At 48.2% G+C, this 23,443-nt stretch overlaps 2 protein-coding genes across 3 annotated transcripts; both read left to right on the forward strand.

Moving 5' to 3' along the window:
* Positions 1-6,463: 6,463 nt before the first annotated feature.
* prpf3 (PRP3 pre-mRNA processing factor 3 homolog (yeast)) lies at positions 6,464-11,780 on the forward strand. Of its 2 annotated transcripts, none has more exons than XM_057045938.1 (17): positions 6,464-6,654; positions 7,003-7,156; positions 7,477-7,607; positions 7,775-7,942; positions 8,020-8,091; positions 8,202-8,425; positions 8,493-8,623; positions 8,705-8,892; positions 8,985-9,151; positions 9,647-9,726; positions 9,814-9,957; positions 10,041-10,140; positions 10,248-10,361; positions 10,440-10,558; positions 10,822-10,899; positions 10,982-11,037; positions 11,147-11,780. In XM_057045938.1, the coding sequence occupies exons 2-17, from the start codon at positions 7,012-7,014 to the stop codon at positions 11,294-11,296; spliced, it is 2,067 nt and encodes a 688-aa protein (XP_056901918.1). In that variant the 5' UTR covers positions 6,464-6,654; positions 7,003-7,011; the 3' UTR covers positions 11,297-11,780. The 2 variants fall into 2 exon arrangements, with proteins under 2 accessions (XP_056901918.1, XP_056901919.1); XM_057045939.1 differs by having other exon boundaries at positions 8,505-8,623.
* Positions 11,781-11,867: 87 nt separating this feature from the next.
* Positions 11,868-22,454, forward strand: rprd2b (regulation of nuclear pre-mRNA domain containing 2b). The gene is given in 13 exon segments (XM_057045845.1): positions 11,868-12,169; positions 14,469-14,598; positions 14,710-14,867; positions 14,974-15,026; positions 15,276-15,402; positions 17,110-17,285; positions 17,363-17,648; positions 17,763-17,963; positions 18,048-18,206; positions 18,289-18,464; positions 18,467-19,147; positions 19,150-19,417; positions 19,420-22,454. Coding segments are annotated over 13 exon segments (3,417 nt in total). The 5' UTR covers positions 11,868-11,973; the 3' UTR covers positions 20,226-22,454.
* The last annotated feature ends 989 nt before the right edge of the window (positions 22,455-23,443 follow it).

Consider the following 23,443-nt stretch of genomic DNA (forward strand, 5'->3'; position numbering starts at 1 on the left):
TTTAATGTGGAGACAAAAGGAAGCGAAATCTGATTGGATTATCGGACTACTGTGCCTTTTACCAAATAGGATGTGTTCAGCATTTGGTGCTCTCAGTGCATTCATACTGCGTTTTTGAATGTTGCGTTGTGAAAAACAAACGAACCCCAACACATTCAGTCAGGAAAGCCCACACGTAGTCTTGCTCCAGCTCTTCACGCTCCAACACGCAGCGTTCATTGACCCACAATCACGTCGGCGCTGGTGATCCGACTTCAGATCATAACCAAGATAATCCCACCGGCCTAATTCTCCAACACACACTGACAGCACGGGCGACTCGCTTTGTCTCGTTCTGTTATTTTATCCTTTTATCCTGTTTTTGAGCAAATTAACAAACGCTTTGAACCACATTGACAGCTGGCGCCCTTAAAAGAAACTTGAAAATGTATAAATGGACGGGAGGAACTCTTTATTTGCACCACATTGCACTGCTGCTATTATCTGAATTCCAGTTGTTATTTACAGTCGATGTCCAATGGGGGGGGGGGGCTCACTGCATTCGTCTGAATTTCACGGCACTGCAATCATATTGTAAATATTTTTTAATCCGCTACGGGCGGCTCTTTTTTACGACCCAGAGACGGAGGGGAAGTTCATGTACCAAACTCTTGGAAAAGCACCACGTGTGAACACAGAGCCATCGGCGGCCTCCTCGTCACCGCCTCTGTCTGCGGGGGGGCGAGTGGACGAACCTTCAGATCCGGTGTCGCGCTGTCTGACCCAGCAGGTGTTCCGGTACGGCCCGCGAGACACTGATCCCCCCCGGTGGGGGGGGGTGGGGGGGTCCTCCTCCACCCGGCTCCCACCTTTTTTACAGTTGTGGTGTGACAGAGAAACTGATTGCACTTATTTTTTCATCGTTCTGTCTCGCGTGTTTTTTACTGCTCGTCGGTCTGTGACGACACGTCTTTGTTTGTTTTAGCTGCCTTGAACTGTAAAAGCTGACAGTAGTTCCCCCCCCTCCTCCTCCCCTCCCCCCTCCACTGCACTTGTCTGCCCTTGCTCATTCTCCTTCATCTCCCTCAATCCCGTTAGTATCGTTTCTCTCTCAACTCTGTCCCCTTCAGCTCCCCCCCCATAATGCTCTGCCTACTTGCTCTCAACAACAAACAGTAATTTTAATAAACAACATTTTTCTTGGAGAAAGTAAAGCGTGCCTGTCTGTTTTTAAGCTTTCATTCATTTTGATTTGGACTTTTTTGGGGGGGCAAAAGCTCTCACTGAACAGATGTGCAAGTTGACGGGGTGCAGATTTGCAAACTGCACATTTTTGACTTGTTAGTGTGTGTCGGGGGGGGTGGGGGGGGCAGTCAGGGGGAGGGGGGTGATGAAGAGAATCAGGCTGGCGTGCAGGGGGGGCAGCAGGGTGTGACTCCACAGGCCTGATAATCTGACCGGCAGTAGTGTGTGTGTGTGTGTGTGGGGGGGGGGGGTGTTGATCCTGCAACCAGCTGCTTCTATAGAGTGTAAGTGCACATAACACACGTACGTGTGGGGGGGGTGTTTATTCATCAGGTCCAGAGAAAATACGCAGTAGTGCCACGATTCTGTCTCCCCGTGAGTGAAATCAGGTTCACGCCCTTAAAAGGGAAGGTTAATGTCTGACCTTGGTCACCGGACCAGAAAAAGGGTCCTTCAAGGGTCCTTTTAATCAGAGACCCCCTTTTAAAGGCTGAGTTCTTTTCTTTGATTTTAAAAATGTTCTATAGGTTAAATCAAACCTTTTTCGGTCGAGATTTTAAGCAATACATTCATAAATACTTACTTCTGTTTAACTCCAGAGAATAAACATTTCATGATGTCATAATCTGCAGTTAAAATCTGAAGCCCCTGATATGAAACCTTAAAGAGGACGAGCCATCCCCCATTTTGTGTCCACTCCATCACCGCACTCGTGCACATGTGCGCCGAGGGCAGGAGAGTAGTGAATTTGGGGAGGGTGTGGTCTGATTCCTCCTCGCTCAGACGGGATGAAATCACCCGTGCCACATACGCACAGTTCTAATAACACCCCGGCGCGTCCGTGCCACTCCCCTGCGCATGCTCTGACGCACCGGTTTCGTGATGGGCCCATCTCTGACACACTGACTGCGCTGCGTTACAACAACAGAAGCCCTCCCTCCCCCCCTCCCTCTGTCTCCCTCGGCCCCCCCTTGTATCCATGCAGTTTTTAGCAGCCCTTGCCCGGATCCCCCATCTCTCCTGCCCCCTCCTCCCTCCTCTGGAGGATGGAAATGAGGATGAGGGGCAAGAGGAAAACAACATCACACTGAAGAGGATGACGCGTGGAGGGGCAGTTAGTTTTAAGAAGAGGGGGATCCATGTTTTTCCTCTTGATGTGCCTATGCTGACATTTCTCTTCACCTCCTCCAACCACGTGCGCTCAGTTTCCTGCTCCTTCACGTTTAAGACAAAGTTTCCGCTCGGCTAATTGGGAATAGTATCCCCATTGTCCTGACTTTGTCAGGCGCTGTCCAAAAAAGCATGTGTCCGTTTAATCCAGCATGTGTGCGCGCGACAATCGGATTGCACGTAATTAACTTACCGCCCCTCCGAGTCCTCGCCGCGCGGGCTTTAATTGCGGCTCCACTTCCTTCATTTGCCCTGACAGGTTGGTGATTTGAGGCTGTCTGCTGGGTGGCTCTGGGAGCGCGGACGGGACCGACACAATGAGGTAGTTATTCACTTATTCCAGCCTCCCCTCCCCCCATAACTCTCCCAGTCAAACTCACGTGAGGTGAGGCTGCGCTGTGACTTTACACACACACACACACACCCCCACACACACACGAGCTCTTACTCACGCACCTCAGGGGGTTTTGGAACCAACTAGTGCCAAAACAGCCTGGATGCTCATTAAAACGGCCCTTTGATGCAATCAGGGCTACTACTGAGCAGCCTCGGTGGCAGAATGCTGGAGAGGTGCAGGATGACCTCCACCGGGGGTCCCTGCGACCGGGGGGGGGGGGGGGGGGGGGGGGTAAACAAGGAGCCACAAGGACTTTGTTCTCAAGGACGCACGTGCTTGTGACATTGTGCGTGATATTTGGGACACACCCGAGCCACAGGCGAATAACATCCTTATCTGTTTCTTTGGCCTGAATGTGCTCTCGGTTGGGGGGGGGGGGGGGGGGGGCTGCCCAGGAGGAACGCTACTCCACTGTTGTTCAGGAGCACCATAGAGAGGAAACACCATGTGTATGGGTTGAGCTACCGAAGGGGTTCTGAATGAGAGAGCACATGCAAGATTACACTCTTGCTGGACAACTGGGGATTTGGTATCTGCACGTGCGCTCTGATACCGATACGCACGTCGAGGCCCCGGCAGCTCATGTGTGAAGTCCCGGGAGATTTTTATCTTCCGAGGTGATTTACTGTCCCTGTCAGATACAGTGGAAAAAAAACAAAGTAAAATCTGGGTCGAGGTGATTAAATACAACATAACCAAACACTTGATGAATCAAAAAGCTGGTTGATGGAACGAGGGCAACATCCAGAGTCATAAATTATGCAATTACGTAATATTAATAGCAGTGCGACAGCACACACAAACGTTCTCGGCTGAAGTCGCAGCGTCCAACACGTTTAACAAATGAAAGGGGACACTTGAGAGCGCCGTGATTGTTTGGAATTTGCTCGTATGCTCATTAGTCCAACGTTTCATACATTAATCCCCTCAAGGCGGCCATGATGCTGCTTTACTGTGCATGTGTTTGTTTGTGTTCAACAGACCAGCGAAAAACACAGGGGGAGTACAGGCACGTGTGTGTGTGTGTGAGTGTGTGTGTGTGTGTGTGTGTGGTGTGTGTGTGTGTGTGTGTGTGTGCTGGGCTGGTACAGCGAAGTGATGGTATTGTTACATTATGTGCTGAGGTATCATTACATAATAGAGCTGGTATTGGGGGTGGGGGGCGTGCATGTGAGGGACCAACGTGGAGTTCAGGGTGTGAATCTGAATGAGCGTGTGTTTGCAGCCCCGTGTTTATGAGAACGCTTAATAGGAATTGATTCTGAAAGCTGTGAGGGTTGCTGTGTATTCTCCTCCCGTCTGAGCCGTCGTCTGTGATATTGGGATATTTTGATATTTTCAAGCACATTTTAAACAGTATCGATGTTATAGGTGCTGTTGTGTTTATGTTATTATGCAGTGCTAGACGTTCAGTTTACTCACACATACACACATGCACAAGATTTTAGAATTTAGAGAGGATTTGGTAAACATGATGATAAAATAGAAGATTCAAAGTAATCTTTAAAACAAGCAGGTCAATAATCTACCTATATAATAGATGTTTCTACGCCTTAAAGCTTCGACCTTTGTCTTTTCCCCCCAGTATAGGTTTTAAGGATTTGAAGACAGAGTTGCTTCTTTTTCTTTTTGTCAAATAAGCCACAAAAAGGCCACAGGGGAAAGTGGATCCCAACATACACAAAGAGGCTTGGTGTGCTGGAAAAAGCTCACATTTCACAACATCACAATCCTTTATACTGTGGTGTTAAGTGATAGGTTTGAATTGAGCAGCTCTGCTCCCCCTGGGCAGTGAGCTGAGGTGTCATAATCTGTGCGCATCAGTTTCAGACATATTTGGGCTACAACAGCAGGTAAACAAGTGAAAAACAGCACCTCAAATGTACATTAGGATGGCTGTGTAATCAATGGATGATGATGGTGATGATGGCGAGGATGATGATGGCCAGGATGCACATGCACTAGGAACAGGATCTGCTCCACTCTGCGACATGCGCTAACACGCTAGCATTTGTTTTGTTTTCACCTGGTAAATAAATGATGACGTGCGGTGGTGGAATAAGTATTCTGACCTTTTACTCGTGTGAAAGTGGCGCGAGTACAGCGATGCAAAAGTTCTCCATTACAAGTTAGAGTCCTACATCAACGACCCTCACTCTGTAAAGTGCAGGAGGCATCTACACTTCTGGTGAGATCAACTTCACCCACAGTAAAAAGACCATAGAATAAAAAAAATAATATAACAAGGTAAGTTATTGAAAACAAGACACTTGAATTTCTCTGCCTCTGCAAACAGTTACAATTTCTATGGCTTGTAAAGATTATTTAACTGTATTTATGGTCCATTTTTTCATGTGTTGCTCTAATTTGAGGCTTCAAATGGAGCACAGGGTTATAAACTTAAGAGCACATCTAACACTTCCAAAGCGTCTCTTTGGGATAATTTTGCCAGCCAGGAGGAGGCTCGGTATAGTGTTGGCAATTCCATCCCAAGCAGCAGTCGTCTTTATTACCGTAAGTCCAATATCCTGTTTGAACAAACAGGACAAAATTGATCAATGTGGAGTCATATAAAGCATCGAAAGCAGAATCATGACCTGTTTCAATAGCAACACCCCCCAAACCAAAACATTTAATGATCATTTGCAGTTTAATAAATATAGATTATATATTTAATGTTTTGCTCGCTATTGGTCCATCCCATGATGAGGTGATACCCATGATTTACGTGTTTTTGCATGATATCCATGAACTCCTGTGTTGTTAATAAAAAAGAAAAGAAATGTCCCCTTTGTCACTGTGTCGAATACGGAACTTTTTGGGTGCATGACTGCATGATCTTTTCTTCCTCTTGCTACATTCGGGTGAAGGGGGAAAGATCGTGTCAGGGCAACCCTGACATGATGTCTGGCAAATGATCTGCTGATTGAATACAGTTCAACCCGACAACGATTTACTGTAAATGGCACTGGAGCACAGTGAGTCAAAAGATGGAGTGGTGGATTGTTGGGGGAGGTGGGGGCTGTGGGGGGGTGATGGCAGACTGGTAAAGCCTCAGGCACTGGTTTGCGTTCGTGCTCACGCTACTACAAATGCACTCCGATGACCCACATCACGCAACGTTGGAGAAAAAAAAAATTAAGGGAGGCTCTTAACATAGTTAGCATAGGAAATCCCCCTTCCACTACAAAGGCACTGGTTTAAAGACTACTTTGGATTAGTGAGTGAGTTTTAATTGAATTGCATTTCCTGCCATAACTGGGATAAAAAGCGGTTTATTAACATCCAGTGAAATGTATTTTTCCAGAACTAATTCAAATGAATTTTCACCAACAAATCTGTTTATTAACATTATTTATAGGGTGTTTCGCCCAAAGCAAAGGGTGACTTCGCATTACACACAGAATGAGACCTGTTATTCTAAGTACAAACTGAAATAAAAGCCATTTTCTATGCCTCCTGATCTCCCCAGGGTGTCTAAACATGTAAATATATTTTTTACAAAAAGACATGTGTTGTGTTGGATAATGTTTAGTCTTTTGTCTAAATTAAAGACAGTATATCAACTATAAAAGAATATAGCAAAATCTACTCGTTCCAAGTAGAGCATGCAGTTCTTCCTGTTGTTGCTAGGTGGCGACAACGAGCAATTACGTTTCTGTCCGGAAAGAGGTCACGAGGAAGAAACAGTTACCATTTCCTCTTCCGGGTTTTAGATTAGCAACGTTGTCTGCACGGCGCAACTAGAAAGAAAGTTTTGTAAAAACAACAATCAGGCTGAGTGGATTAAGTTTGAACACAATAATTTTTGTTTGACGTCTTGAGCATTGGTAGCCAGACAAAAGAATAAGCAGAATCTAAAGGTTTGTATGCTTAGAAGGCCACACGTTTCCCGAATGCTTGTAGCCCGTCGATTGCGGTATGCTAAGAAAATTAGCGGGCAGTATAAAGATTAAACTAGGCACCGTGGTCAAGGGGAATGCTATTGTAATTTAAAACATTATACTGTTCGGGGTTGCAAGTTTTACGTTCTCGGTGTTATGTGGGACTACGCAGCTATTTTGGATACAGAGGGATTTATATTGTTTGTGAAGTTTCTGGGATTCTGATGCTTCTGACTGAATGAGAGCGGGCTTCAGCCATGTAATGGTGCTCTGGAAAATGTGAAGAATTGAAACCATCATATATCATATGTCTTTTGACTCTTTGAGGTTTGGACTATGTCGCTGAATAAACGGGAGGTGGAGGAGTTAAAACCATGGGTGGAGCGTACTGTAAAGAAGGTGCTGGGATTCTCAGAGCCAACGGTGGTAACAGCAGCTTTGCACTGTGTTGGCAAGGGCCTGGACAAACGGAAGACTATAGGTAAATATGAACAACCCAAGACTCGAGTGTTAGCCTGTCACAAGTGCTTCTGTGAATGGGAAATGTGTTCGTAAATATAGTCCTTGGTTTTATTCAGTCATATTTGTTATCTTTCTTGCCTACACATCCTCAGTATCTTTAACATTTGTGACAAGTCTGGTGTAATCCCAAGGAGATCATCTTGAGTTTGTGCATATGTAAAAAGGGGTTTTTACTAAACAGGGAATCAAAACCAAGCTTCATTAAACAGTTGTGGTTTTGTGTTGAGTAATCTAGTTGGCAGCACACAATTATTATATATAGCATTTCTGTCTTTAAAGACCAGCTGCGTCCTTTTCTCGATGACTCTGCTGGAGGGTTTGTCGAGCGTCTTTTTGAAGCGGTCGAGGAAAGCCGCAGTTCCCGTAGCAACAAAGATGGAGGAGAAAGGATCCGCAAGAGAGACCTTAAGGTAAGCATTTGTATGCCACTGAAAACTCAATATAAAGACCATAAGGTAAATTATGGGTTAACTGTAGCCTCTTGTCAGGAAAGTGTTGCTTTTAATGATCGATTATAATGAGTGAATAGAAATGCTTAATGTAATTGTGTGTTTCTGTTTGTCTGACTGGTTTTTAGGATGCTTTTGGTGAAGAAACTGAAACTGTTACCATGCGAGAAGCTCGGGGGCCAGGAGATGGAGTCACTGCCAAGAAGAAACGGGTCCCTCATTTTGAGGAAGTGGACGAGCCCGAGGTCATACCCGGACCCCCAACAGAGAGCCCCGGCATGCTCACCAAACTGCAGGCATGAGATAATATCTGTGTTTGTTTGTTTCTGTGATGAACATTCTACAACTACTAATATGTTCTTTCTGTCACCAGATTAAACAGATGATGGAGGCTGCCACAAAACAGATAGAAGAGAGGAAGAAACAACTGACCTTTTCTTCTTCGGTGACGTCTCCCTCAATAATTGTTAAATGTCAACATTTCCAGGGTGTTTATTTAAGTAACAAATATCCTTTTCCTTGTCGGACCGGCGGCTGCCTTCTCCAACACAATAGTCCCAAACCGGTGGAGCTGCAGGCGGTGCCTCTTCCATCGCCCCCTCCAAGGCCGCCAGCTTCATGAATGACGCCATCGAGAAGGCCCGCAAGGCTGCGGAGCTGCAGGCCCGCATACAGTCCCAGTTATCCATGAAACCCGGCATCCTCGGAGCTTTGGGAAACACTGGGCCTCACAACCTCGTGGCGCTAGCTAATCTACATGCTATGGGAATTGCCCCCCCGTAAGTAACGTCTCAGTAGAAAGAACTTTTAAGGGAACGACAGTAAACACGGTGTTTTCAATTTAAGCGTTTTTAATAGGAAAGTCGAAGCCAAAGAGGTGACCAAGCCAACGCCTCTTATTCTGGATGACAAGGGAAGAACTGTAGATGCCACTGGCAAAGAAATTGAGCTGACACACCGCATGCCCACACTGAAAGGTACCCTGACCTCATTTCAACCCGCGTTCTTGTTCCGGTGACGACGGCGTTTCACACCTGTGCCCATCTGCGTCCCTGTAGCGAACATTCGTGCTGTAAAAAGAGAGCAGTTCCGTCAGCAGCTGAAGGAGAAACCGGGGGAAGACTTGGAATCCACGTCCTACTTCGACAACCGCGTGACTCTCAATCAAGCCCAGCGTCCTCGCAAAGGCTTCAAATTCCACGAGCAGGGGCGCTTTGAGAAGATCGCCCAGAGAATTAGAACCAAGGTTGTGTTATCCCCGTGATATGATGTTACCTCAGTTGACTGAATCTTCTGCTACAAAGGAACTATTTATTCATGGATTCTGGTGTCAAACAGGCTCAGCTCGAGAGGTTACAGAATGAGATTTCCCAGGCAGCCAAGAAGACTGGCATCCACGCGTCGACAAAGCTGGCGCTGATCGCTCCGAAGAAGGAAATCGAAGATGGTGAAATTCCCAACGTGGAGTGGTGGGACTCCTTCATCCTACCGTCATACATTAACTTGTAAGAAAATACACGGAAGCCCTTCACTTCTACACCTGTATTACCACTTATTGCCCTTAATGGGTGGCTATTGTCCTACTTTATCACAATTTATAGTGGGTCACATGTGGAAAACTTACTTGTGGATAAAACCCTAAATATTTAAAACATTTTGACTTACAGAGGTAGCAATTGTTTTGATGCAATGCATTCTGGGACGTGGCAAAAATTGAGTCTCAGCCTAGGAGAAAAAGACAAGAAAAAGATTTTTAAAAAATAATGTGCAGATTATAAAAAGATGTGGCCGAGACTGGATTGATCGTTGAGTGATTACCCAGAATGCACTGCGACATTAACAACAATATGACGTAAAATCATCACATTTTTATGAAAAGGTAGCCTATTATTTTTCAAGTTCACTTTTATTTACAGCTGAAACAGATGTTTATCATAAAGAGCTTACGAGTCGGGGAGAGCTGTTTCTCGCTTTCAACATTTTAATTTTCTCTTTTATAGAGCAGAAACAAATTTCGATGAGGTGGAGTTATTTGGTGTGACCAACCTGGTGGAGCACCCTGCACAAATTAGACCTCCTGGTGAGTCAACGTTAAATCTTTATGATCAGGGTGCCTACAAACCACATCGTACTCGAAAGGTAACGAGATTATTTACGACTGTTGTAGTTGACACGAATAAACAAGTAACGCTGGGAGTTTACCTGACGAAGAAGGAACAGAAGAAACTGAGAAGACAAACGCGAAGAGAGGCACAAAAAGAAGTACAGGAGAAAGTCCGTTTGGGGCTGATGCCTCCACCAGAACCTAAAGGTGAAGGATGAAGGATTTGCCATTAACTACGCCATGGTCGCCATTTTAGATGGACGTAACCGATGTTTGCTTGTCTCCTCCAGTGCGTATCTCCAATCTGATGAGAGTGTTGGGGACGGAGGCCGTTCAGGACCCCACCAAGGTGGAGGCTCACGTCAGAGCGCAGATGGCCAAGAGACAGAAGTAAGAATCCGACTCCCTCCGTCTTTCTGTCCCCTCCTCGCGTCCTGCGCTGATCTGAGACCTGGCCTGTAGCTCTCAACCTTCCCGGTCGTGTCCTCCGTTCACAGGGCTCACGAGGAAGCCAACGCAGCCCGCAAGCTCACAGCAGAGCAAAGGAAAGAGAAGAAGGTGAAGAAGATAAAGGAGGACCTCTCTGACGGCGTGCACATTGCCGTGTACAGGTGTGTGATGGTGGAAAGGGCGCAGGAAACAGGAAGTGAAGCCTGCCTGGTTCAAACAAATCCCGTTTCCTCATGCAGGATTCGCAACCTGCAGAATCCGGCTAAGAAGTTTAAGGTGGAGGCCAACGCGAACCAGCTGTACCTGTCAGGAACGGTGGTTTTGCATAAAGATGTCAACCTAGTCGTGGTGGAGGGAGGTAGGCCTCAACCTTTATGGACTAGAGCGGCGGCTTTGTGTTCCAGGAAACATCATAGCTTAAATAAATCTGCTGACTACGTCTATGGTCAGAAACAACTGAAAACTATGAAGGGGACGAGGAGAAGCTTTTATATATGCTAAAAAAAAACAACAGTTTAGATGATACCATTGTAGATTTCACTAACCAGTCCTACCTGTCTACCCTTACTAATCCTGTGATGCACAACTTATAGATTTGTTTATACGCTCCCAATTTTTTAGGGCCCAAATCTCAGAAAAAGTTCAAGAGGCTGATGCTGCACCGAATCGAATGGGTGGAACACAGCAGTAAAAGAGACGGTAAGACCCCCCCGCACGCCGCAGCCTTGTGCCAAGTGTTGTACCTCCGTGTTGTTTGATGGGTGCTTTTACCTGCTCCCAGATCCAGATAATGACGATGACACGAAGAGGAACAACAAATGCTGGTTGGTTTGGGAGGTGAGACAAACGTCTGCTTTTGCTGCGTCCTGCCGCTCTTCACAGTCCCGCTAACACGGATTGTGTTTTCACCTACTAGCAATGATAAACGCTGTCATTTGTTCTCCAGGGTACAGCTAAAGAACGTAGTTATGGGGATATGAAATTCAAGCAGTGTCCCACGGAGAGTATGGCCCGAGAACACTTCAAGAAGCACGGCACAGAACACTACTGGGACCTGGCTCTCAGCCTGAGCGTACTGGAAACCTCGGATGACTGAAACCCGCTTGGGTCCGCGACGCTGCTCCCACCCACTTCGTGACAGCCGATATTCCCATACTGCTGCCTTTGACCGGGCACAGAAACGCGTTTCACCAATAGACTGGAGTGTAAAAGTGGCTAAACAATAAACCTGTGTGGGTTTGTGCAAGATTAAGGGACAGACTGTGTGTGTAACTGTGTGTTCCTGCACCTGGCCCTGGGTTTGGCTGTTCAGTCAATGCGACTGACTTTACTGTGATGGAGATCTTCTTTTATTGCCTCCCCCTCCAAACATGTCATGTGGGAAACCCACTAATAATTAGCGAACCTGCCATCTTAAGCCAAACATGTCCAATAAACCTGTAATTGTAGAACACTGGTAAACGACTGTTGTAATTGCAGGTGGATTTTTTTCTCAAGCAACTTCTTGTTTGGAGTCTAGTTTTATTTGCTCATCATTAGCTAACGTTACGGTTTCCGCCTTAAATAAACAAGTCAACCGATTTGTGTGGTTTATTTCACTTTGCTCCGCGTTGGTGACCATGAGGGAGCCGTGCGGGGTTCTGCCCGTGCGTCCCATGACTTGCATTTAGCCGCCGCGGCCGTTTTGTTGGAGCCGAACACGGAGGCGTGTTTCCGAGCTGCTCGGCAGCTTCTTCCGACCAGACGCAGCAGAATCGGCACAGAGCAGCAAAGATGGCGGCCGGTTCTGGGGCTGCGAGCGCTCATGGAGCCCGGAGCTCCAGCGCTGCTCTCGAAGCGTCTCTGGACCGGCGATTTCAGGGAGTATCCAACACTATGGAGTCGATACAAGGACTTTCGACGTGGTGCATTGAAAATAAGAAGCACCACGGCCTGATCGTCCGCTCCTGGATGAAGTGGCTCAAGAAATGTAAGTAGCTCGCTGCACAGCTCGCAAGCTAGCTCACCTAAGCTAATTGTAGCGCATTTCTGAGTTGACGACAAAAGCAGGTAGCTTTTCGTCCAGGGTAGAACAAATTTGGGAAATTCATTTCGTCCAATGCAACGAACCATTTCACGTTACAGTACAAACTGGCGTCAATATTTGTCACCACCTGATGCTAGGTATGCTAGGTTGCTGCTGGCTAAGCTAACGCTGTTTATAGTTGGGCCTCTTGGTGCTCATGGTTGAGCGAACTGCTGATTCTGGCTTTGTTTTTCGCCGATATCATTTATAGTTTGATACGTGGAATGTAGTTTCACGTTCAACTGTAAATACTCAAGCGAGTTTGTAATGTTGGGAGTTAGGAAGTGAGAAGCGCCCTGAAGTAGCGAGTAGTGCTGGACAATAACGCCAAATTATCCAGCTCTCATTTAATTCGCTCCCCCTTTTCTTACACATCTATACGTGCTTATTACAGTTTGGATGGATAATAAACTGAGAATGTGGCCAAAAACAATTGAGAACGCCACATTGTGCATTATGATATTGGTTAAACGAGGAATTGATGTGAATCTTAATGAATGGATACAATTAAGTGTTTGGCTCCTCATTTAAGCCTTCAGGTTCATATTGTGGGTGCAGGAATTCCCTATATGCCCCTTGGTTTGTCCCTATTCGTAAAACTACTGCAGACGCCCCCTTTTTTAACAATTCTTTACTTCGATCTATTGATTTCCGTGATTGGTTCATCTTTTGCCACACTGGGCAGTCGCAGCCCTGCAGGACTGGCGGGACTAAAACCGATGCTGACAGCACACGCTCGAGAACAGCTGCCCTGTGTGGGAGCCAAAGGGAGCAGGGCCAAGTAGCTACTGGTCAGGTTGAATATCAGCTTTTCACTTCCTCTGATTGACCTTGTGATACAGCGGAAAGGTCGGGTTCAGATGGACGGGACTTAAACAGGTAATCCAGCGACTGTAACTTGGGGCTAATTGGCTTTGTTGTGTGTGTGAAGGTGTCGGAGCTGGTGCTGAGGCTGTTGAGCACAATTCCACGTTTCAGAATCCAGAACGCAATTCTGCATGATTGCAGATGCGGCCGAGATTTTCCGGTGCTGTTTTGTTGTTTGGTTCTCGTCTTTTCTCCGCCTGCGTGAAAGTGACGATTGAAGTGTCCTGTACGACAGAGCAGCAGCGGTTTTAGCTGGTTTCTTCTTCTTCTTTTTCTTCTTCTGTCTGGGTTCATTTCACCACAGTAATTTGACATCAGCCGCTGTTTCATCCGATGTGTGTGTGTGTAATGTGGTTTAAGTGTGTGTATCACAACCCTGCGACTGGAAAAATGTGAGTTGTGAGGCTGTTAACAGGAAGACAGACGTGGGTTCAGATGAACTACATTTTACAGCCTCAAAAACACGATAAAATGGGAATAAAATGCTTAAAATTGTGGCCCGATGTGTACAAATGTTGTAGGAAGACGTCGGTCAGCTTCATCAAACACGGTCGCTAATCTAAGAGCTAACAACTTTATCCTCATTTTCTTCTTCACCTTCAAAAAGGAGAGGAAGTTTATTTAACCTAAAATCACGTCAGGCCGCTGACCAGGTTGATATTAATCTAAATTTATTCGCGGATCATGATAACGCAACTTAAATCACCGTCCTTGTTCTGCTAATTCCGTCAGCAGAGACTCCAAATTTCATATTGTAATATTCACAACATAATTCTACAATAGTACAAGAAATACCTTCATAAAGTGTTGCGCAAGTCCTGCTCTGGCTTTAAAGAACATCAAATGATCCCAAAACCTTCAGCTTTGTGCTTCGTTATGAGCTTTAAGGTTTTTGTGTCGTCAGGAGTGAAAAGTGTGTGGAGATAAAAGATGAAACCTCCCTCCGAGCTGAGGGAGGGACCGTGTGGTTAGGATATATCGATGGTTGCTATCTTCACTGCTCGTGCTCTGCTGTTCGTGCGGACGTGAACGTGCCTAAAAGCTCTTCACAGACCGCGGAGGTCGACATCACGAGTCGGTTTCAAGCCACTTTTGCGGCTTTCGTTTATTCCCATTCTCCTATTTTGATGCCTCTCGGCTGTGACGCAGGTCCGTAAAGTTCTTTTTACCGTCAGGCACAGCTTCGGACGCCCCGAGGTCCTTTCCTCCAACAGCTGCTGGTCTTCCTGCTCCTTTCACGCCCGTTGCTTGGAAACGAAAGAGCTGTGTCTCGTGTTCTCGCTGCTGTCCTCTGCACGAGTGTAACGGAGCGCACGCCACTCTGCTCTTCTTCCAGCCGACAACAACCACCGCCTGAACCTCTTCTACCTTGCCAACGACGTGATACAGAACTGCAAGAGAAAGAACGCCGTCATCTTCCGTTCCGCCTTTGCAGACGTCCTTCCCAACGCCGCTCAGTTCATCAGGTGAGCTCGAGGGTTGTGGAGGGAATGAGGTCATTAAAGGTCGCTGCCCGTCCTGATCGGGATGGCGCTCGTCTGCTGCCGATGCTAAAATGAGGTCGTTTGGTTTGTCAGGGATGGGAAGGTGCGCAAGTCGGTGGAGAGAATCTTTACGATCTGGGAGGAGAGGAGCGTGTATCCCGAGGAGGTCATCGCTCAGTTCAAAGCTGGCATGAACAAAAAAGAGAAGGAGAAGCCCAAAGAGAAGGTTAAAGAGGCCACCGCAGCAAAGGGTTGGTTCACTTTTGACCTTTTCTCTGAAGAAATCGCATCAAATGATTTTCCTGGTCACGAATTCATACTGAAAGTTCTGTGATTGAATTCCTCTGAACTTTTCAGCTCCTGGCAACACGAAAGCTGCCCTCAAGAACAAGATTGTTGCAGAGTTCACAGTAAGTCAGGCTTCTGTGTGTGTGTGTGTGTGTGCGTGCTTTCCTATTTCAGCCTGGACCACCTGTCGTTGCTGTGTGTGTGTGTGTGTGTGCTTTCCTATTTCAGCCTGGACCACCTGTCGTTGCTGTGTGTGTGTGCGTGCTTTCCTATTTCAGCAGCCTGGACCACCTGTCATTGCTGCGTGTGTGCGTGTGCGTGCTTTCCTATTTCAGCCTGGACCACCTGTCGTTGCTGTGTTTGTCTTCCAGCCTCAGTCCCTCCTGGAGCAGCTGACCAGATACAAGCAGACAGCTGCAGAAGAGGAGCTGAGGGAGAAGCAGCTGGGGGCTCTGAGGGTGGATCTGTGCAGCCCCGAAGCTCTGAAGCGACTGAAAGGTCAGGTTGTCTGGTCATGACCTCCCCTGTTGCACCACCTCCAACGTTGTTGTTGTTGTTCAGGACAATGGTGCTTTTTGCCACATCTTCCTCTTTTCCTCCTTCCCTCTGTTGATTTGTTCCTGTTCCTGTTCCTGCCAGTTAATATATCTAAACGTCTAAATGTTTATCTGACCTGCTGGGCCACTTTCTTCTCCGCTGATTCAAGATCCAAGATGTACTTTATTTACTTTATTCATCCCCGTAGGGAACTTGAATTGTAGTAGCAGTCTAACGTGGATTAATGTAACTGTAGACTAGGTTTTGTATTTACAAAGTATAGAAACAGAATAAATAAATACAAATAAGATTAGAACATTATAAGCATATATACAGCATATATTATAAGCATATATATAATATATATACATAATATAATATATACATATTATAAGCATTATAAGCATATGTACATAAATATAGAATAAAATAGAAATAAAATTACAACATAAACATTACACAATTATTGTTTTGTGGGTTGGGATGAGTTAAAGAGTCTGATGGCGGACGGCAGGAATGACTTCCTGTAGCGTTCCTTAGAGCAGCGAGGCTGCAGGAGTCTGCTGCTGAAGCTGCTCCTCAGTTTGTCCACTGTGTTATGGAGGGGGTGGGAGGGACTGTCCATGATCAGTTTCAACACCATCCTGTCCCTCACCACCTCATCCAAGTTATCAAGTTTCCAGCCAACAACAGACCTGCCTTTTTAATGAGTTTGTTAAGTCTGTTGGCATCCTTTGCTTTAATGCCTGCACCCCAGCACACTGCAGCAAAGAAGATGGTGCTAGCCAGGACAGACTGGTAGAACATGTGGAGCATCCTGCTGCAAACACTGAAGGACCTGAGTCTCCTGAGGAAATAGAGTCTGCTCATGGCCTTCTTGTAGACAGCATCGGTGTTTGTGGACCACTCCAGTTTATTGTCCAGCTGAACGCCCAGGAACCTGTAAGATGGGACTAGTTCCACATCCTTCCCACTAATGCAGACTGGGGAGGGAGGGAGGAGACTTGCTTTTACTGAAATCCACCACCATCTCCTTCGTCTTGGTCACGTTGAGCTGCAGAAGGTTCTCCCTGCTCCACCTAACAAAACTCTCCACAAGGTCCCTGTATTCGTCCTCTTGTCCATTCTCCACACAGCCGACTATGACATCCGAGTACTTCTGGAGGTGACATGTCTCAGAGTGGTACTGGAAGTCAGCTGTGTGGGTGGTGAACAGGGGGAGAGCACAGTTCCTTGGGGAGCTCCTGTGTTGCTCATCAGGGGGTCGGACACACAGCTCCGCAGTCTCACAAACTGTGGTCGACCTGTCAGGTAGTCCTCGATCCAGGAAACAAGGGGAGCATCCATCTGCATGTTCTCCAACTTAGCCCTCAGCAGTCTTGGCTGGATGGTGTTGAAGGCAGAAGAGAAGTCGAAGAACATGACTGTGGTGTTTAGTCTGTCCCAGGAGGCGTAGGCCCTCTGTAGCAGGTATATTACCATGTCATCAACCCCCACCTTGGGCTGATAGGCAAACTGCAGAGGGTCCTGAAAGGGGCTCACCAGAGGTCTGAGGTGTGTCAGCACCAGCCGCTCCATGACCTTATGCTTGTGCATGTCCTGATGCTTAAACACATGAAAACGTGCAACATTTTGCCGACATTTTGTTGTTTTTGGGTTCTTCTACAGACAAGGCGGAAGGGAATAAGTTTGCCAAGGATTTTGAGGAGAACAGTCAGAAGCTGCAGGAGTTTGTCGGCTTCCTGGAGAAGGAGTTAAAGTCTGGGCCTCCTCTGATCGATGCTCTGGGCAACGCAGACATTTTTTACGAGATGCAGTACAAAGAGGTGAAGATCGTGGCTAACGTGAGTGTCTCGTTGCTCGTTAGTGGTTTTGCCTTCGCTGTGGCTTCTGTCTCATCTGCCGACCTCTCCTCTCCCAGGCCTACAATGCGTTTGCCAATCGCGTGGCCAGTCTCAAAAGGAAACTGGATTCTCTGAAGTCTACTCTACCTGGACCTGAGGACTCGCCCATCCCCTCACCCTCTGAAGACGCCCCCTCTCCCACTGGCTCAGATTCGCCCTTCCTCGTGCTGGGGCCCAGCAGGGCCCAGGTGGATCCAGAACTAGACGGTAAAGCCATGGATGATGGAGACGGGCCCATTGACAACAGGGACACGGAGGACATGGACATGTCTGAGGAAGAGGCCGATGTTGCTGCAGCGGAGGGTTGGTGCCGACAACAATGGAGCCAACTCCTCCCACCGGGCCGTAAACGCTGTCCGGTTGGGATTCCCAATTTAAAAACCTGTCTTTTAACGGTGACTTTATTTTTGATGGCAGATGACAAGAAAGAAAAAAATTCCAGTGCTGGTGAGAAGACGGCCAAGCCAGGCACAGCATCGAAGCCGCCCAGCACGCCCACCAAACCCGCCAAGAGTAATCCTGCCCCGAGTGCTCCAGGGGGGGTCAACCTGGAGAAGGTGGACCTGGGAAAGATCAGCTCCATTCTGAACTCCCTCACATGCGCCATGAAGAATACAGGTAGAAATAGAAGAAGTGCAGCTGCGGGAGTGTCCCTCGTTTCCGTGGAGATAGCAAAGCGTCTGCTTGTCTGAATCTGTGCAGCCAGCCCAGCTCAACCGCCTACAGGAGCAACCACCTCTTCTGGGCCGTCGGCGTCCGCCAAAGCCGCTCCCTCCAGCCCTGCGCTGGCGAGCATCCTGTCCCGTGTTGACATCACACCCGAGGGCATCCTCAACGCTCTCTCTAAAGCAAACACACCCGGTGAGCGACACACACACACGCTACTTTGTTACGTCTGTGACTCGATGCCGCCGGATCGAGTAACGTCTCCGTCTCGCTTCAGGTTTGTCCTCCCTTCTGCAAAACGTGACCAACGCCTCTGCTCCTCACGCCCGAAGCTCCCCAGAGTCATCAGGGGTCAAAGTTCTTCTCAGTCCAACCAACCCAAAAGCTCGACCCGCTTTGGTTAACAACTGTAGCCGAGATTCCAGGGAAAGGGAGGAAGACAGACAGCTCTCGCGCCGCCGCCCCCGCCTCCTCCTCTTGCACCCCCCTCTCATCCCTCAGCTTCTTCTTTCTCTCCCCCCAGCCTGGAATCAAAAATCAATAGTTTCTTGCAGGGCAATCCAAACTTTGGTCTTACTCTAGGTGATGACAGTCCCGACGGCGTGGATGGGACGCCAGTCAGAGACGAGGCCGCTGGCACCCCCACCCAAGACGAGATCATGGACACCCCCGGGAGTTTACCGGAGTCAAGAGGAGCCTCCCTGTCCCCCACAGCCTACCGCAATGACCCGTGGGACGCTGTGATCACGCCATCTGAGAGCAATAGTAACGGAGAGTTTGCGGGCTCCTCCTCGCGGTACGCAGCTGGGAATAAGAGCGGCAGCAAACTAAAAGACGAGAGCGCCACGCACGTGAAGAAGCACGTCCCCTCGTCCCCGGGCGCTGACATGAAAGGGAGGAAAGACGGGCAGCACAACCTGCTGGGGATGGTTGGGGTCGGCAGCAGAGCCGGAGAAAAGAGGGCGTTTGTGGGGGCCCGTAAGGCCTCCGATGATGGGGGTCAGCGGGAGAAAGCGGGGGAGAGGAGGAAGGAGGCCGCAGGCGAGGAGGACGGCCGGTACCATCGCATCGAGACGCTGGTGTCGCCCTGCACCGAAGGAGCGCCCATCCAAACTCTCGGCTACTCCAACCGTCCGCGCTCGCCGGAGAGCGAATCAAGACAGTCGAGAGCATTCGCGTGATTGGAAGAGGCTCTCGGCGAGAGGGGGGGTCAGTCGGGCGGCCGGGGGGAGTGATGTGGTACGAAGAGGAGGAATACATGGAAGCTCAGCCTCTTTCCCCCCACGCTCGCCCGCCTCCTCTGGGCATCAGCCAGGGAGGCCCAAAGGACAGCGCGCCCCCGATGCCCCCACCTCCGCCCATCCTCCTTCCACACCTCCACCCTCCCCCGCCCCTTCCACCCCCCCAGGTCACTTCCAGATGCCATATCACACGGAGGGCATGCCTCCATCCCTCCTCCTTCAACACCCTCCCACGTCCCCTTGCTTCGGCACTCCTCCCCCAATCCCTCGACCCCCTCCGCCACCCATGTCACAGCTCCCTCCACCTACTCACCCGGCTGTACCTTCTGCAGTCATGGTGGGGGGCGTCTTGGTCCCCGTCGATCACCCCTCTTCCCTCCCCCACCCAATGCGGCCTGATGCTATGGACAGAGGTGGGGTGGGGCACCGAGGAGGCAAAGCTGGCCCTCTGCCTCTCATGTCCTCATTGCTAGGTGAGCCCCCTAAGATGCCCCGTCCTGGCACAGTCAAAGAGCATTATATGCCCCGCCATGCAGCCCCCCTGCACCGTCCAGGTGCCCCCGCTGTCCCTCTCCCCTTACTGGGAAGAGTAAAAGAGCCCCTTCAACCACCTCTGGTCCCTCCCTCCCCCACATCCTCCACCACGTCTCCCTCCACACCCAACTCCCCTGCAGTCGACGCCATCTCCTCCCGCCTCACGGCCCCTCCTCTCCTCAACCCCCCCACCAGTCCTCCAAGTCAGCCTCACAACCAGGCCTCCGGGCCGGTTCCCCTCCTCGACTTACCCAGCCGGCCGCCCATCCTCTCGCTGCCCATGTCCCAGAGACCCATGCTGCGGGGCCGACCCCCCTCCCAGCAACACAACCGAGATCACCCCCGCGGTGGGATGCGTGGAGGCAAGCGGTCCGGCCCTCCGTTTGCCGGCGGCCCCTTCCCTTCGCACAAGAGACCCTACCTGCCGCCACGCTACTGAAGCGGCCGCCGCTATCAGGCCGAACGAGAAGAGCAAACACCCGCACCGCAGTGCTGAGTGTGTTTTAGCCCTGCTGGTATGAGCCCAGAAGTCTTTATTCTGTTAATTAGCTGCAATTAAACGATAAGTTGTGTGTAAATAGCTGATTAAATCTCCTTGCTTCAGCTCAGCAGCCCGACAGTCACCTTATGCTGCTCAGTGCAGCGGCCGCGTTGCTCAGCTACGTAGTGCAGAATGTTGTGTGATAACCTTCAAACTATGAGTCTGTTACTGACAGATGCATTCATGAGCTGTGGCCATAGAAGGAAGCCACTGCTAGTTAACCAGCGAGAGGAGGAAGCTACAAGAGTTTTGGGGGGGTTATTAGAAATAAAACGGTAGTTTGACAATATGGAAACTAAGTTTATTTGCATTTGTGTTGACTAACAGCATCATTCACACTTCTAGCTCGTAAATGTGAATCATCCGGAACATTTTCAGTTTAGTCTTGTAGAAAAGCCAGATGACATATTTCTAGTTTCCAGAATGATGAAGTATTCCAGGTCTGTATTTTCCATTGAACTGAAGAGTGCAGTGTTTCCAGAACTAATCTCCTAATCCACAAGTGTATATGTGTGTGTTTCCTTTTGAAGTCAAGAGATTTATGTGCAGAAGAGGGTAAAAATTAGTCCCCCCCCCCAGTGTTGTACATAGTATTTTTCTCTTACTCTACTTTTTTTCCTTACTTTCATCTCTCCCACTGTAAATCTCCAATTATGTAAATATAAAATTTAAGACGATTCAGCTTTTTGTTTTCCCATTTCCAGCTCTCGTTTCTGTTAACGAGGACAGTGACGGTCGCACCCCCGACCCGTCTTTACTGACGAGGCCTCGCGTGAGCTTTAGCCCCTGAGGAATTCTCCAGTCGCACCTTTTTGCCCTCTGGTTTTTGAAATGACCACCGAAGAGGCTGTTGAAGATATTCTGTGTTTTTATTAAGTTTAGACTGAAGATCTGGGGAGTGTGATGGCGCATGGTCTTGTACCATGGACTTGAATAAAATGCACAATATCAGATGGGGGGGGGGGTGGGGGGGGTTGGGTCACTCTGACTTGAATTGCGCCCTTTTCATTCACACTATTCTCGGCTGCAGACACACTTCATCTTCCCTTTGCTGATAGATTTTTTTTTTGTTAAGATTGAGTCGGCAGATTTTCTTCAGAGCAGCACAGTAACCATCGAATCTTTAGGATAGCTTTGAAATGGGTTGTCGTTTTGGCTTTCTTATCATTTTCAAGCTTTTGTCATCGCGTCCCCCCCCCCCCATCACCGCTTTGCTCACACCCTGGTCCTTTGCTCTGTCACCCCTCCCTGGGGTAAACAAGGGTCACAGCACAATGGTATCGATCCTCCTGCCTGATCAGGATCCAGGGCAAAATTGTTCCCCTCCATTCTACACTGACGTAGAAGACCTCGTGGGGGGGGGGGGGGGCTTAACAGCATCTCCTGTGTTCCAATGATCATGGAGTGTGTGTTGTCTCCTCGTGTTCATTTACAAGTTCAGTTGAAGACACAGATCATAAAGCTGCACTGGGTCTCTGCAGAAACATTGAAGCTACATTAAAAGATGTGCCAACATATCATCACTTGCTGGGTGTCCAGACCCAGTCTCTGAAGACTGGGGTCCAGACCCAGTCTGTGAGGACTGGGGTCCAGACCCAGTCTCTGAGTGCTGGGGTCCAGACCCAGTCTCTGAGTACTGGGGTCCAGACCCAGTCTCTGAGGACTGGTGTCCAGACCCAGTCTCTGAGGACTGGTGTCCAGACCCAGTCTCTGAGGACTGGTGTCCAGACCCAGTCTCTGAGTACTGGTGTCCAGACCCAGTCTTTGAGGACTGGGGTCCAGACCCAGTCTTTGAGGACCGGGTCTGGACGCTGCACTGGTGTTGGCACCATTGTAGTTCTGATGTTATACTGATTGTTAAGTCTGTTACTACCTTCTGTAATCTGCCTGCAACAATGGATCAAAGCCTTTCCTGTGTGTGTGTGTGTGTGCGTGTGCGTGTGTGTGTGTGTTGCACAGAGGGTTTAGTTACTGTGTCAAACGTTTGTAATTGACCCTGTACACACCTGTCATTTCTCTTTACTTCCACTTTAGCAAACGCAGTTTGAAGTTGTGGACAGTCTGTATATGTTGACTGAGTTGAACTGCTCTCACTGCTGTTCTCATCAATGATGCTTCATCACTGGTCTTCAGGTGTCCAGTCTTTTCTGCTGTGATAAACATGCACACATGACTGTCACAGTTCTCATGCCTCTCTACAGGTGACACATCTTTAGAGGTTTAACACTGGCAAAAGGAACATTACACTCCTCGGTACATTCCTGAAGAGGTTTTTAATGATCGGAGCTTTTTAGCGTGTTGTGACTGCACCGTGTTACAGCTGGTGCACTCTCGTCAGCGCACGGGAGATTATTTTGCTCTTTTCTAGTTTTCACAAAAAACAACATCTAATTGCCTCCTTTGATAAACAGATTTCTCCTCTTTTATTGACACTTGCACGTCTAAATGGAGCACATCATTGAAGTGACAAGTTTTGGATATCTCATTGTGACCTTTACATTAATGCTCTTAAGTAGTTACCACTATAACGCGAAGAAATGTTTTTGTTTTTTTGAGAGGCGGCTAAAATAGTAAATGTAGTGTGAGATGGGCTGATTCGTGGCCTCTGTCTTAATCTAAAAAACTCCTCCACACTGATAGACACATTGATAATGCATTTATTCTCGTACATAACAGGAGTAAATATTAATTTCATATTTTAGAATCCACAGATTTCTCCAGATTTACTTAAACTTTCCAGAATTGAGCATGCAAACATTGCTTGTCATAGATTTTTTGAGATACACTGATGGATCTTCTGAAATCTGTTCTTAATCTACATTAACAATTTAACGCCCTGCTTTTTGTACGACGGCACAGTGGCTCCACCAAGTGGCAGTTCTCTGGTACTTCACCTAGTTTTTAAGTGCGCAACTACAAAATATAAAAAAAAATTCCACGAACATCTAAGAACTGCTGGTACGTCATTAGGTTTTTGTTTTTAAATAAGCGACTTGGCATAATTTAGACTGTGTTTTTCCGTGAGTACGAAATCGGCGTTTTCTGTTGTGCAGTTGCAGCTGGTAGCAGAGCTCCGTGTAACGGCGCCTCACTCCTCTGCCTTGTGCTTTAGTTCG

This window comes from Takifugu flavidus, chromosome 10, assembly GCF_003711565.1.
Source record: "Takifugu flavidus isolate HTHZ2018 chromosome 10, ASM371156v2, whole genome shotgun sequence".
NCBI classification, from domain to species: Eukaryota; Metazoa; Chordata; class Actinopteri; order Tetraodontiformes; family Tetraodontidae; genus Takifugu; species Takifugu flavidus.

Excerpts from the sequence above, each read along its gene's own strand:
- prpf3 (XM_057045938.1), top strand. The coding sequence starts at position 7,012 with ATGTCGCTGAATAAACGGGAGGTGGAGGAGTTAAAACCATGGGTGGAG. Across the intron at positions 10,141-10,247 it reads CAGATGGCCAAGAGACAGAA|GGCTCACGAGGAAGCCAACG; the intron begins GTAAGAATCCGA and ends CTCCGTTCACAG. Across the intron at positions 10,900-10,981 it reads ACACAGCAGTAAAAGAGACG|ATCCAGATAATGACGATGAC; the intron begins GTAAGACCCCCC and ends ACCTGCTCCCAG.